Below are 14,984 nucleotides of genomic sequence, written 5' to 3'. Positions count from 1 at the left end.
CACAAGCAAGAGTCTACACACAAGTTTTACAACTTCATGGTCCATAAATATGTTAATCTACAGAGACCGAGCCAGAGTTGGTTTAGTGCCTCATATTTGACGTGAGGTTTGAGAAGGCTCAGATTTAAGCTCGTCAGCTTTCAAAAGCTGTGCGTTGTAAAGAGCAATGGAGAGGAAGCAGTGTGCTGCTGCCTGAAGAGGAATGTAAAAAATTCTAATGAGGTGGCTGCCTGGCTGCTGAGCTGCAGCAGTTGGTAGCTGAGTTTTAAAAGTGGAAGTCTGCTCAAGGCTGCACTTTGCTTTCTCTGCCCGCCTCCAACCCTTGGACTCCATTAGAGACAGGAGCTCCTGATGCACATGGACAGGTACACGCAGAGCTCTCACGTATACACATACATGACAATGCAAAACCCTGAAATTAAAACACCAAATTCAACAGAAAGAACAAGAACACAAACCAGCTGATTTGGCACAGAAGGATTAACTCATGGGACACAAGCTATTTTTGAATAAGACAAACCAAACTCACTTTTATTTCTGCAAACATCAAAGACAGAACTTTCCTGTCTCCCGCCAGCTCATAGAGATGCTATTTCTGCAATACCTGTCTCAAACTAAGCTTAGCTTTTCTTGGAAATCACACCCTTGAAATGCAAGTCATAGCCTCTTTGTAGAGCCCAGTCAGGGCTTTTGAGAACAAACGGCTCCACCCAGTTCATTCCCTATTGTCACTTAATATAACTGATGAGAAATGTACAATGCATGCAAGTAAACATGGTGGTCATGTTTAAATTAATTATTCAAATACAAACTTTCAATCACCACCACTGCAGAGAGTCAGGTTCAACTCCGCAGCGGTGTTTCCAGCTTGATCGGGTGCCAAATAACACCCAGCAGGCAGCGCTCTCAAGCCAGTGAGGGATTATGTTCCTGTTGCCTAACAGAAGATACTCCCTGTGATTTTTAACTCTCTAAACTGTACTTTGTTCTTCATAATCTTTTCATAAGACTATGATGAAAGAAATAATACCCTACAACTGCCATATCTTATCTCTATTGTAAACTTTGCCATACCCACATTTAACAAACTGAAATGTTTGAGGCTGTTAAACACTGTATCTCAAAGTTCTGGTGCACTTCTAGTAGTGTGTAGTAGTAGCAGTAGTAGTTGTGTGTAGCCAAATGTAGTTAACATGTCTTCAGGGACCTACCTGCTACAACAGCCTGGCACACATGGGTTGAGCACATTAGCAGATTCATTGGTCAGCAATGAACATGGGTACTGTGTGTAAGTGGCACTACACTGATAGAGCACCATAAACATAGTAGTAAGGTTTGTGGTGGCATTCTGCCAAAAACTGATGATAAAGCCCAAAGTCCACGCTGTCAACTGACACTCAGACAGGACTCTCACCTGAAGGCGTCAGGTGAGAGGAAGTTCACATTATAATCATTGCCATTTGGGCTACTGTGTATAGCCATGCAAAACCTGGAAAGGCCACCTGAACATATTTTGAATAATCATCTGCAAAAATTAATTTTACCATTAATTTGCTACTTCCTTAAGAAAAAAAAAGAAATCCTTCACCTACAGCCCAAGTACACACACTACAGGACAAATAAACTTTTGTTTACATATTCCTCGGGTGAATTTGTCTTGCAACTTTGCTGCTGGATAGAGAATGATCAGTGTCGACACATCAGGAAAATCAGCCTGAAAAACATACTGTGACATCAGACGGCATAACGAACACAGGAGCTTCAAAAACCATCCCAAGGAATTCAATTTGACAATTCCCCCTCAAATCCTGCCCCACACAGAAAACATACTCTCAACCATTTCCACACAGGCACGCTGCCAAGCAGCGTAGCAACCTGCTGCGCCATTTCCTCCAGGTGAAAGAGATTTGTGATTTATATGAGAACGTTTCCCTGTGACATCTGAGAGAGAAAGCTTTGGATTTCAAACCAACCCGTAGCTCCTGGAAAGAGTCTTCCACCTACTGTTTCTACTGACAGCTCCCATAAGAGGCTGTAAGGTGACTCCTGACATGCCAGTCACACATTTGAATTTAACAGCTGCGAGTTCATTGTTATTATATTGGAATATTTCCACTTGTCACACTGTTGTACAAAATGCAGCCATTTTTTTTTGTGTTTGACTAAATTTTGTCTTGCTGCACTGAGCAACCAGGTCACTTAGATTAACCCCAATGCAATGGGAGCATTTCCCAGCAGTGTGCTGTGTTAAACAGGGCAGTGTGGGCTGGGGCAGAGAGGTGTTTATAGGGGCACTCTGTTTCCTCTATTCAACCAGGAAAAGGTAAGCATGCCCAGGGTTAGGGTTAGGTAACTGTTACGCAGGTATCAGAAATGCAGAACATCACTTGTTTCAAAACACATCTTTGTGTACCAGGCAGCAAATTTCACTGATCAATAACACGTTCTTGTCGACACATTTGACCAAATGAAGTAACCTATTGTGAGAGATGTCCAAAAACCAACAGACATTAAGTGTACTTTGACATACCGCTGCCTACAAAGAAGCAGCAAACTGAACCTGAGCAGAAGGAAAGACTTTACTCTGACTCCAAGATGTGCCGTGCCTTCAAGCTAAAGATGAGCACACTGAAATGTGGTGAAAGATATGTCCTCCACATCCACATCCAGCAGAGAAATGGTGTGTTTTATACAGGCTGAAAGAAGGTCCATCATCCATTACATGATAAACACAAAGAGGAGCACACAAATGCGGCACAATCTACCGCTAACAAACAAGCTGGTCAAGCAGAAAAGTCCAGTGCCCACTTGTTAAATGGGGAAACAAGTTGAATGAAGAACAAAGGCGAGCTCTGCAATGTTCTTCTCATGTGATGGGAGGATTCACGTCTGTCAGCCCTGACGCACATTCGCCTGTCATAGATGACCACAGAGACATTGGACCCAAAACCAGCTGTTGACCTGCAGATGCAGACAGTAATGTGAGAGTCAACCATGGATTGGGAGGTGCATCTACCATGCAGGAAGCTGAGGCGGAGGACAGCGAGGAGTCTCATTCGTTAAGAGTCAGTGCAACAGCATCACCCGGTCCTCACCTGAGCACCTGACTAAAAAAGTTCTGTGTAGCCCTGAATAGGCCTTTCATAAAAACCTGAACAGCAGTGAACATATGTGTTACAAAAGAAATACTCCCAGCTCAGCGTGGGGCTGAGACACGCCTGTGTGTGTGCTCAAGTGTGTGTGTTGAGATGCAGCAGTTTCCATCAGTTGAGGATTAAAATAGACGGGATGCGAGAGTAGCAGCAGTATAATTAACAGTGTTGTTGCGAGGAGGAGGCTGAGTGAATAGTTTGTGTTTGCTGTCTATAATTCAGCCTCTCCACGTGCCAGAAGAGGGGGGATGGGGCTCAGCCAGGGGGCCCGGCAAACACTTCCAAGTCTGCTATTACTTCATTCTCAGATCACAGCCACTCGTGAGCAAAACAAATCAGAGTACGCCCACAGTGCTGCTCGCACATCATATGTGCAGCATGTTCAGATTCATCCTGACTGCTCCGCCGGATCGATGTCACATCGCCGCCAGAAGCAGCAGAGTTGTGGAGCTGCAGGAAAGTTTGAGCAGGAATAGACAGAGTGGGTCATCAGACGTCAATCAAAATGTCAATGAGATCATGGTGTTTTGACTGTATGAAGGCTGGTGCCGGAGATGAGATGCGTCAGTGGGGGCCTCCAGTGGCCATGCACACTGAGTGCCAGCGAACCGCGCTGTGTGCATGTGTGTGTCCGTCAGTGAGTGTTGGTCATTTGCCTGATGCAAGTCCTCATTGGGCCCAAGCCAATACAGCCATTTACTGCTGTGGCCCATGGCGACTAACGGTGGAAGTGAAATGGAGGCAAGTTAATAATATTCCTGAAAATGCTCATGCTTAGAGACGACAAGCATGCACAAACCAAGGGTGGGATGCCAATCACGTGGCTCCACTGTTCTCACTGGAAACAAACGAATCAATGTTAAATTTTAGCCTTGTCAGAGAGAGCTTTGGGCTCAGAAGATGAGAATGTCGGTTGCTTGATTTGATCAAACTTCTTTGGTCACATCAGGTGAAAGGAGCAGCACGGACTAAAGGGGCAGCGAGCGGGCCTTTGGACTAATTCTTGTTTTTTATTCCCCCGGTTTCCTGATTGTTTTGGGTTGGTAAGCCTCCTGGTTCATATTACGTTGCGGTGCTTGGACCACACTTTCTTGCATGTCTAGTTCTTTTTATCTGTATCTATTTCAAAATGTGAAAAGTGAATGAGATTGCATTTTATGTGCATGAGTAAGTTTAAGTGTGGGTTTGGCATGATGACAGCACCAGGGTGAGAGCAGTTAGCTCATCATGTAGAGCTGTGTGTGAGCAGCAAGGTCAGTCGACAGCAGCCTGACGGATTCTCACAGCAGAGGTGTCAATATGACAGATGCCTGTGATGTTTGGAAGTCCTCCACTGCCCTGTCCTCTCACATCCTCTGCCTGATTACACAGGTAGCAAACAAGCCACAGGACGACGAAGGAAGAATTACGATGAGACCACCCTGACCACAATGAAGTAAAGTACATTTCAATTAATCGCAAACTTGGAAATAATCAAGAGCTCGGAGAGAAAACCTAGCCTATGTGCCCCTGCAATAACACTGTATCTGCTGCAAAAACACAGACACAATAACTAAATGCTCAGATCAGATAACAGCCTGGCAGGAAAAAAGAATGAAAACGTTGTCAGCAACAGAGAAACAGAGAGCTCTCAGCCAACTTGAAACCCACAACAAGAACTCATTGTGTTGTTGAAATTGCATTTTCAGAATAGAATACTTTAGGAACGACATGTTGGTTTGTTTTTCATTCTGACAGGGCTGTCTGGACAGGCTGCGACAAGGTGATGTTATGGAAGAGGAGCAGTTGTTTGATGAGGCAGTCTGGGAAGGGTCAGAGGCCCTGCTGAGCAAACATGAGAAACACGAGCTTCACTACAGCAGCAGCACTGACCACAGGCTATTTAAAGGGCCCCTAGAGAACGCCATCAAATCTATCATAAGATGCTCTGCGCATCCTTTGGAGTTCAATTTCATCATTCAAACTGATCTACCCATCGATCAGGCCGACAAATCCGCCTCTGCAGCAATCAGGGTAAAGCGCAAAAACTAATTTGATTGCACAGATGAATAGGCGCAGCCATAAGGATTCCCCACAGGCTAATATCAGTGACAGAGGAGCATGAACGTGCTCCTAAGAAACAATGAAACAGAGCAGCAGTCAAAGGGAGAGCACAGCCAGCCATCCTGGAAGGCCAGAGTCAAGGTGAAAGCTTGATTAATATCCCCTCACAATGGCCAAATAGCTGCTGTGCTGCCACCAGACATTAACTCTGTGCCCAGTGCACACGATGTGCTGTACAATTTTATAATTAACCCTCGGTTTGCAAGAATACGGGCAGAAACATAAGAATGGGATCTTGCCAAGTAAGCAATTTAACAAGCTAACGCAGTGGGCTGCAGTGCTGAGGACAGAGGAAAGGCTTCAGTGTGAGCTGACATGAGGACCAGTGCAGTGAAGAAGGGCTTATTATCCTCACAGGAAACCTCAGGGGGATTCTGTGCCATGTCTCTGGAGAAGCCTGGCTGACTGTGCTGTCCCCTACAACTTGGAGGGCAGCCTAATTCCACAACTGCGGACTCAGTGGGAAGCTCAGGTGTGCCTCAGTGATCAGCTCTATTTGCCAGAAATGGCAAGTGGTCTCTAAAATGTACAGTTCTGCATGTGGAGAGGCTCGATGAGGACACAAAATGCACAACAACAGTGTAGCAAAGTAACACACGTAAACCATTTCCAGTCATTGATTTTGGCGCACGGCCAGTGCATAGCCCAATACACTTCCAGTCCAATTATAAACAGTCAGGCTGCAGAGTTAATCAATTCATACAGAGTCATTTGGACTGCGATAAGTCAGCTCGTATTGCATAACAGTGGTGCCATGCTAAATCACAGCCTGTGCCAGAAAATCACAGTGCAAACCTCCACAACGTGCTGCCTCTGGCCTGCACTGCACTGCACTCCATGTACTGGGACACTCCAGGCAGCTCTGCGACTGTGGTTTATCATGCTCCCGAGCCAGTTCTGTGCAAGCCACATCTCACTTTAAGCAGCAGCCCAGGGTGCAGTGTTTTCAATACTTTAGTTTCCATTAAACACCGAAATTTTAAAATACATGACAGCAAAAGGCAAGAAAATTAATCAGACATTAGACAGCTGTGCCAGTAATCCTTGTGTTATAGTTTTGGTTTATAGATACAGAGTGAAGCAGAACGCAATTAACACGCCATACCCCCCCACCCCCACCCCCTTTGCCCCCCCGGCTGGCAATAATCAGGATGCTGCATCCCACAAGTCACAGGGGAGGAAAGCATGCAAGTTCTGACTAGAGCTCTGTGTGAGCTCATCATTTGCACCGTCCAGAGTGTGTGCCTAACCAGTGTTGGGTATTTTAACAGCTGATTTAGGGTCTGTTAAAAACCAGGCAAAAGGTGAGCAGGCAGGGCGCAGCAGGCAACCAGGATGTGTGCAGGTGCAGGTTTTCTCTTTTTGGTGGTGATTTTCTCCTAATCAGCATTCAAGGCAAGTATGAGTAATATGTAAACAGAAACAGCAACGCCACTTCACCTCCTCTAACAGTAACGATAACTGCTGAACTAAGCAATTCTTCTGCAGAGAGATACACAGAAATGTTAACAGTATAACCCTGGAAGAAGCGGTGAGTGTTGTATAGAGTCAAAATATGGTGTTTCCTATCAATGTTCATGTCAAGAGATTCTACGTGCAGGTAATATGCAAGCACACGCCCATCCTCATACTTAGATGAAAGAGTTGATCAACTAGCTGAATTATTATTAGCGAAACTGTGTGTGTGCATATCGTTCAGCCCTTCATGACAGCTTTCAGTCTCAGTGTATTTCTCATGCAGCAAGGCTGTAGTCAGTGTATCCAGGAATACATCAATGAAACACACAGGAAACAGGCAGCGAGAGAGGAAAGGCTGGGAAAGCAGCCATGTTTGTTATTAACTGGCCCTATCTGCCCTTTGCACCTGGAGCAACACGGAAAAAAGAGTAATTCATGAGACAGTGAGGTTGTTCTGCACTGTAAGAGCCTAATTATTTTAACATCAATATTGAGTTGCATGAGCAGTGACAGTGGGACCTTTTCCTCCAGACTTCACTCAGTCCACCTATTTGTTTAACAAGTCATCTGAATCTTAGCAAAGGAAGCCTTTGGTTCACAGTGGTCTCATTCTTCCCTCTCGGCTATACTCGGAGCAAAGCAGGAACTCACGGGGTGGAAATGGATTCCCTGGTTCCAAAGCAAAGGATGTGGAATTTTGGAGCAATCTGAGGAGGGATTTTTTGGAGTTTCAGTGCAGGAAATAAAGCACAACACAAACTACAGCAAGGACTGCTTTTAATATTTCATAGAACTTTGTTCGGGAGAGAACCTCACAGCGTAATGTCGCTCCAGAATTCCTGTTTTCCTAAACAAAACATGGCAATAGCAACTCCTGAAGGTAACAAAAACAGTCGTGAGCATGAGGAGGAATGAGGACAAGCTGAACAGACCTGTCTGCGCATTGAGATCTGTTTTGAGCTCAGCCATGACCAAGCCCTCGCACATTCCTGCCTGCTTCTCAGATTTCTGTCCACAGGAGGGACAACAGCAGAACCTCTGTGGTTTCTGTATGTGGAATTATTTTCCACCGCTGCCCACACAGCTCTGCATGGGGCACGGGCCTGAAACTCTGCTTGATGTTTTGATTCTTCTGCGAGCAGAGCTCTGTAATCCGCTCCAGAGAGAGTGTGTAGGCCAAACGGAGAGACACTGTAGCAACTGGCAGACATGTCCAGACAACACTGAGCACGTCATCGCCGTGTGGCAGCGGAGATAGCCTGCGGCAACACATCATCATCCTCATCATCAGAATACCAGATTTCACGATGGAAAGTTTTTTTCCCCCTTCTCTCACTTGAAGGTCTTTTAACTAAGTGGTTGTTTGTCAAACAGTTTTCATTTCTTTCTCCCCCATCTTCCGATCGCTGCGCCATGTCGTGCTATTTTCGGCATGTATGAGGTTCGATTGGAGCAGAAAAGGGGAATTACACAGCGTCTGATCTCTGCATGACTGTGGGTTTTGGTTTAGGGTTGAAAGTTGGAGGCAGGATGACCGAAAACCAGTCGCAGAGATGTTACTTTAGCTCAGGAGCATACAGTATGAGTGACAAACCCCCAAACGGAGACCCTTCTGTCGGTCAGGTGTGGTCCAGATCAGTCGATAGCAACACTTTGCACCTGCCCCAGTAGTAAACTCCCTCAGCGTCTGTGAGCCCGACAGAAGCTCCCGCATGGATAATTACAGTGTCCGATCCACTGTGCATTTTTGCGAGGTCAGAATTCCCCAAACTTTGCGGCAGGTGGTGTGAAAAGGAGGGGAATTTTCCTTTGTCTGCACGCATTTACTCTGTGACAGTGCGCTGAAAAGGGATTACATCATCACTATTGTAGCTTCCGAGCCCTCCGCTTTCCTCCATTGGCTGGTATACAGTGGACCGTCCGATCCGGACAAAAGACAGAGCATTCCAACAGTTTAGCAAGCAGGAAATGCAGCCCCATAGTCACACCTCATTACAGTCAAACTCATCGACCCCCTCAGTCACCAGCGAAAAGACAATGACACGGAAGAGAAAGCTGGTGGCTGTATTATCATCAAGTCATTTGACTTCTGACTACGGGCTGACTAACACTGGTCAGACACATCACTCATGTTAAAACTGATCAAGCGTCGCTTTTTTTCTGAAAAAGTGATACATCTCAAGCTATTATTAAAGGCTGCGTCAAACCTCATGAATACATGACTCATTTCTGTGTCTGTCTTAAAACAAACAAGCATGAAGGAATTGGCCTTGTAGCTGACATCGGTCATGTTGGTGCACCAGATCGTCCAGGGCCATATCGCAAGGTCTGCTTAGTTTGTCTGCCATCAGTAACAGGCAGTTAAAGGTGGCAGGAGCACAGGCTTGACAGCAGCCAGGCAGGCGATGCTGCACGTTTCCAAAAGGTGAGATTGTCAAGGTATAAGAATGATGTAACCTTAAAACTTTGTGAGGCTAACAGAAGCAGCACATCAAGTGTGAAAAGAGCGTGGTCCAAACCTACTTCAGACAAGAAGATCACGACGCTATGAAACAATAACGCACTTTGAAATTGAGAATTAATTCTAACAATAATCTCATTACTCATTATAAAATGTAAACAGTTATTTTAAGCATTTCACGATGGCCACTTAGCATAATTGCAGCACACACATTCCAGAGTGGCAAATTATAAAGCAGTACAATGCTCCTCTTGTTGTTGTCTTTTATCTTTGCGCGAGCTATTCCCTTCGAGCCAAATCACAAGAGACAAAAGAAACATAAGCTCAAGTTAGCAACAGGAAGCATCCCTCTGTGAATGTGTGGGCACGTTTGAAAGACTCCACGACAAATGAAGCACAATAACAATTAATGTCAGAAGCGTGATGTGTAAAAGTGAAAATAGAATCACTGTCCTTCAGAAATAAACCGGGGGGTGGATTATTTATGTTGACGAGAAACGTGAGGAACGATCATGTTTAGGGTTTGCACAAAGATGCATTTGATGAGAACAGCACAAAAGACCCTCATCTTTGGATTTGTGTTGCAAAATCCTAAATGAGATGTCTTAAGGCCTGCGCAGGAACGTCTTACCTCAACCTAAAATAGTATTTTTGTCAGCAGCATAACACACAGACCTGTTGACCCAATGTGGCATTTGTGATTAAAACCACTTCATGCACACTTCATGCACGCTTTCTCCAATAGTGATACAAAGCTGCTGCATTTGCATTAGATTCATTCTCTACAGGAAACCCCGTCAGAGAAAGCAAGAAGCAGTCCAGTGTGAATAATAGCTCAGACAAAGCAGAGATTAGACTCACTCGTAAAAATGGCAATGCAGCTGTATGATCAGTCAAGCCGACCGCGGGTCAGTTAAGCCTATCAAGAATGCTAAAAATCCTTGATCCTTGCCCAAAGCCAAACTCCAAAGCTTCCTTCTTTTCACCTGACTCATGCCAAGTTACCCAACTCCCAGAAAGCACTGCCACTGGAGCAGGCACCATGATTCACACAGGGGGGGGCTCACTGCTTTACACTTTCCTACCTGCATAGCTGCAGCTGGTTTGCTACAGCTGGTATTTTGTAAATATGCTTATTTTAGACACAATACTGTTTGAACTTTGAAAGGTTAGCACCGTTTCCTGGTTGTTACCATGCAAATAAACCTTGTTGCACTGCTTTGCCAGCTCTTTCCTGTTCTATCATGCTGAACCACTGTAATGATCTATATTCTTTATTCCAAAACAGAGTCTATATGGCCAAAGAAAAAAGGCTGATTTTCGGCACTCTCTGCACATCAGGCCGAAATAAATCAACAAAATGAGGGTCTGACAGAGCATTATGTGATCAAAATGCCATGGGGGGACCGTGACTAGCAGACATCCCGATGCACAGAATTTAACATGGCATATTGATGAGGCTCAATGCAATAAGCTTGGACTAATCTGTGCAACAAGATGATGAACCAGGCGAGGCTGTAAACAAACCAGAGCTCTGAGGGCCAGACAGCTGTGACATAAGGAAATCACCTGCCTAAAATCCCTGCTCTTCTGGCAACGACACGGGGTATACCATGCTGAAAAATACTGTTTTTCGGATGGTGACACTTACGCAAGGAGACACACACACACACACACACACACACACACACACACACACACACACACACACACACACACACACACACACACACACACATCCTATATGTGGTCTCCTGTGGTGTGCATGATACCACCTGTGAATCGTCTCCCCACAGCAGTGCTGGGAACAATGCCCTTGACATATGCAGCGACGCAGCGGATACATATATTTGATACTCGGGTCGAAGCGTCTCTCACTGAGTCCACTTCGTCTCCCACCAAAGCCTGTTAGTAAAAAAAAACGACAGTGGCACTGACTGCGCACTGGCTCCACACTGCACCTCCACACAGCACAAAGATGTGCTTTGTCCACAGACAGCCGACAGATGTTGTGTGTGGGCACCTTGAACCACGAACAACACCCCGCACGGAACTAGCACTGCGCTCCCGACTCACCTTTCCCCCTGACTGCCTCGAGCTTTTGGATGTCACACACCACGAAGCGGGTTTTCCTCCTTTTGTTTCAACTCGTAACAAGGTCCTGTAAGTCCAAAACGCAAACTGCGCAGCGCTCTTGCTTACCTCCGCGGGAAACGTTTCCGCTCCGTTTCGAACCGTAAAACGCCCCGGCGTCTTCCTCCGAACGGCAACTTGGAAGTTTGATAGAAAGTTACAGCTATGCCTCGCTGCGCTATGCAGTTGCTGGAGGGATGAGATCATTCAAGCAGCCTCCCCTCTCTCTCTCTCTCTCTCTCTCTCTCTCTCTCTCTCTCTCTCTCTCTCTCCGTGCCCCGGAGTCTCGCGAGAAGCCTTAGTGGGGAAAGCAAACGTTTCCGTGGCAACAGCGCTCACCTGTAGTGGGCAGACAGAGGGGAATGGAAACGAAGAGCTCTCACACGCTACCTGAAAAACATCGCTTGTAAACTATGAAAGCTAATGCGAGGCTGCTAAAACCCTCCAGTTTCCACCTTCACATCCTCTTCTCTGTAGGTCCATTAAGAAAACGTGACAAAGTGCCCCCCGGAGTGTACTTTTTTTATTTTATTTTATTTTATTTTATTTTATTTTATTTTTTCACCCCTGCCCCTCACACAGCCCAAAGACCCCACTATACCAGTGTGTTTTACTCCCGTATTTTAAAGTTTGGTAAATTTTGGCAGAAGTTTATCAGGTGATTCTGCTTTATTTTGCCCACAATGAGGTAACTCAACCACGTGCAGGACTCATTTACCTACAGATATAAAACTAGCAACCTTTGACCACCTGTTAAATAATAATTTGGTCAAATTCAAGGCAGTTTCTTAGTTGTCTTAAAATGAATTTTTACAATGTAACACACTTATATTAATATAGTGCATATTTGTATTGTTTTGCTAATACTGCTGTAATAACTGTACATGCAGGGTTATTTAGACCAACATGCATCCAAATCCAAATTATCCCCCAGAAATGAAATCAGAATTTGTGTGACATTTTACACAAATCCAGATGTGATTAGATGCTATAGTCTGTTTTTTTAATCGATTACGTAATTTTCAAGTATTGAATTGAGTGATTCATCGCTCCAACATAAATGAGCTCTGGTGGTATTTTTCTGCAAGCTGTGTGTGTGCAGGGGAGCAGTGCAGAGGGTGGAGGAGAGGCCCCTGGCATTCCTCTTCCAATATTTGCTGCTTCTAATTGCGACATTACTTACCTGAATGTCAACCACAGACCAGTGGACCTGTGGGAAATATATTTATCAAATGCCCTCATGTGACAACACAAATATTTAAATGTGATATGCAAAGACAGCGAGTCAGGCTATCTCCAAACAGAATTAAAACAGTGCCCAGTGACTGAGTGTTTCACTGTCCTTCCCGCGGCAACCTGCCAAACACATTAGGGCACTGCCTGGCCTGTGTAGCCTGTGGTTCTGACATCATCAGCTGATGTGAGCGGATGCGCAGAAAATCCACTGCTAATCTGCAGACCTTGCAAACAATGCATGCAAAATTAAATCTGGATAAGAGCTCATTACACAGTGGCAAGGTCGACGCTTTCCTAAATGCATGATTTAGGAATCGTCTTCAGGTTTCACGGTGGTAGTAAAGCATTCCTACTGGTATCTACAGATCTCACTTGGAAATGCATGGGTCTATTCAATATATAAAGAATGATTCAGCAAGTTAGAGGAGGCATAGAAATGTCCTGTGAGTTGTTTTAGTGTGCAGTGACAGCATGCATTATGATTCAACATCCCTCCCACTGTATTTCAAGCCTAATAACTATGCTCACACAGAGCTGTTGCAGGCATGACAACATCTATGTTCATCAAGCCTGCATCAGAGGCACACATCTTTATAGCAGGTGCCTGGCTGTATACACGGTCCAGTTAAAAACAGATGCATCAGTGAGACAGCATATTGGTTTTCAGGGTTTTATTTCAGTGCAAACACATTTTGTGAGTGTGTGCAGTGAATGTCAATTCATAAAATCATGACAGAAGTTATGTTTGTATGATCAAATCAGCAGCACCATCTGCTGGCCAGGCTAGCATAGGGCAAGAAACAGGAGGACATGCAAGGGACTGTTTTTCAAGTGATCATTTCTCTGAAGTATATCCACATTTGTTTCATCTTGTAACTATACTATAAAACTCATTAAACAGGTATTGAAGTTACGCCTCCGCTACTCTTAAGCACTTAAAAGGCCTCAGATAATATTCCCTCATCTTTTCAGAATATCACCCTCATTTAATAAGGCTTAAAAGTGTGGAGGACAGCATATCAGCTTTGACTGTGATGGATGAGAAGTCGTTAAGGGGTGGAGGCTATTCTTAGGTTTTGGTTAGTCTTAACAGTCTTTGGATGTCAGGCTCGATGTCAATGGTGGGGAACTTTTTGCTGTATCTTTTAAAGGGCTCTCCCTCTGGCCCGATGAGGAATTTCTCAAAGTTCCAAGAGACGTCCGTCCTGTTGATGGGGCTCCAAATCAGAAATTTGGGGTCCTGCATAAGGGAGCTGGGGTCGTCATCGGGATAAGGGAGCTTGTCTTTAAGATAGGCAAAGACCGGATGTGTGTTTGTTCCGTTGACGTCGCACTTCTCAAACATGGTGAAGTTAGGCTTAAAGCCTCCACCTGGACGCACGTGCTGCAGGGAATTCAGGATCTCACCATTGGAGCAGTTCTCCTGCAAAACACAAGCATTTAGTTTCATAATGTCCAACTGCTTGATACTCCACAGCAATATTGTAATGGCTTTAAGCCTCAGTGTTTGCTTCTAATTTTGGTGATAACAGGAATTACGCTGATTACGCTGGAGCAAACAAAATCAACCTCTGTAAGAGTGTCAGGCAGACACTTAAAATGTAACTTCTGTACCAAAACTCAAGTACTCGCTGCAGTTTGTACACTTTGCAGTCATGATTGATCCCTGATTGGATACAATGGGAATGATTTTCATTGCATCAAGCAACCATGAAAGAATACTCATATTCATTCATTCATTTTGACTTTGACTGTATGATTGAATTCAGGTGTAACTCCCGTGACCTGATACAGCAGGTGCAACATGAACAATAAAACATCATCAGCAAATAACGTAATTTTACACGATATCTGGCCTCCGTCAAGACCAAATATTACAATGTTAGACTGAATTACCTGAAGAAATGATGCCGCTCAACTAACCTGATATCCAAACTGGTTACAGGGAAAACCCAGGACCACCAGCCGATGGGGGTACTTGCTCTGAAGCTGGTTAAGCTCGCTGTAGTCCCGGGTAGTGGTCCCTCAGAGCGAGGCCACATTCTCTATGAGGACCACCCGTCCCCTGAACACGTTGAAATCGACCACGTCTCCCTCCAGCGTGGTGGCCCTCAGGTCGTAGAACGTCTTGGCGATGAACGTCATCTCGACTCCTGTGCTTCCTCACTGGAGGCAGATCAACGGCTGACTGTATCCAACTGCTCGGTCACCTGACTCACCAAGGACAGAAAGCTGCCTTTCATGGGTGTCAAATGACTCTGCAAGAAACTGATCTACACCTGACATACAATCCTCTTCACACGTTCCACATAGATTGATGTAACTGATTATAAAAACACAAAAGAACATAAAATAGCTGTTGCATTGTTTTACAAAGAATGTTGCGCAGTTTAGGATAAACTTTGAAAAGTGCTCAAATTTTCAAATAATTTCTTTCAACC

The 14,984-nt window shown here is 44.9% G+C and overlaps 2 protein-coding genes across 2 annotated transcripts in view; both read right to left on the bottom strand.

Annotated features, from left to right (window-relative positions):
* LOC139342078 (signal-induced proliferation-associated 1-like protein 1) overlaps positions 1-11,553 on the bottom strand; it is a 35,326-nt gene extending 23,773 nt beyond the window's left edge. Inside the window, exon 1 of the mRNA XM_070978963.1 lies at positions 11,377-11,553. The gene's annotated coding sequence lies outside the window, so the exon portion shown is untranslated. The remainder of the gene's footprint in view (positions 1-11,376) is intronic.
* A 2,059-nt stretch (positions 11,554-13,612) lies between these two features.
* gpx2 (glutathione peroxidase 2) lies at positions 13,613-14,688 on the bottom strand. The gene is made up of 2 exons (XM_070979054.1): positions 14,467-14,688; positions 13,613-13,966 (listed from the first exon to the last, which is right to left on the bottom strand). Exons 1-2 carry the CDS (start codon positions 14,686-14,688, stop codon positions 13,613-13,615), a joined length of 576 nt encoding a protein of 191 aa, XP_070835155.1.
* Positions 14,689-14,984: the final 296 nt, after the last annotated feature.

The sequence above is a fragment of the Chaetodon trifascialis genome, chromosome 14, assembly GCF_039877785.1.
Source record: "Chaetodon trifascialis isolate fChaTrf1 chromosome 14, fChaTrf1.hap1, whole genome shotgun sequence".
Classification (NCBI taxonomy): domain Eukaryota; kingdom Metazoa; phylum Chordata; class Actinopteri; order Chaetodontiformes; family Chaetodontidae; genus Chaetodon; species Chaetodon trifascialis.
The sequence above is the reverse complement of the archived record's forward strand: the minus strand, read 5'-3'. Positions and strand labels throughout refer to the sequence as shown.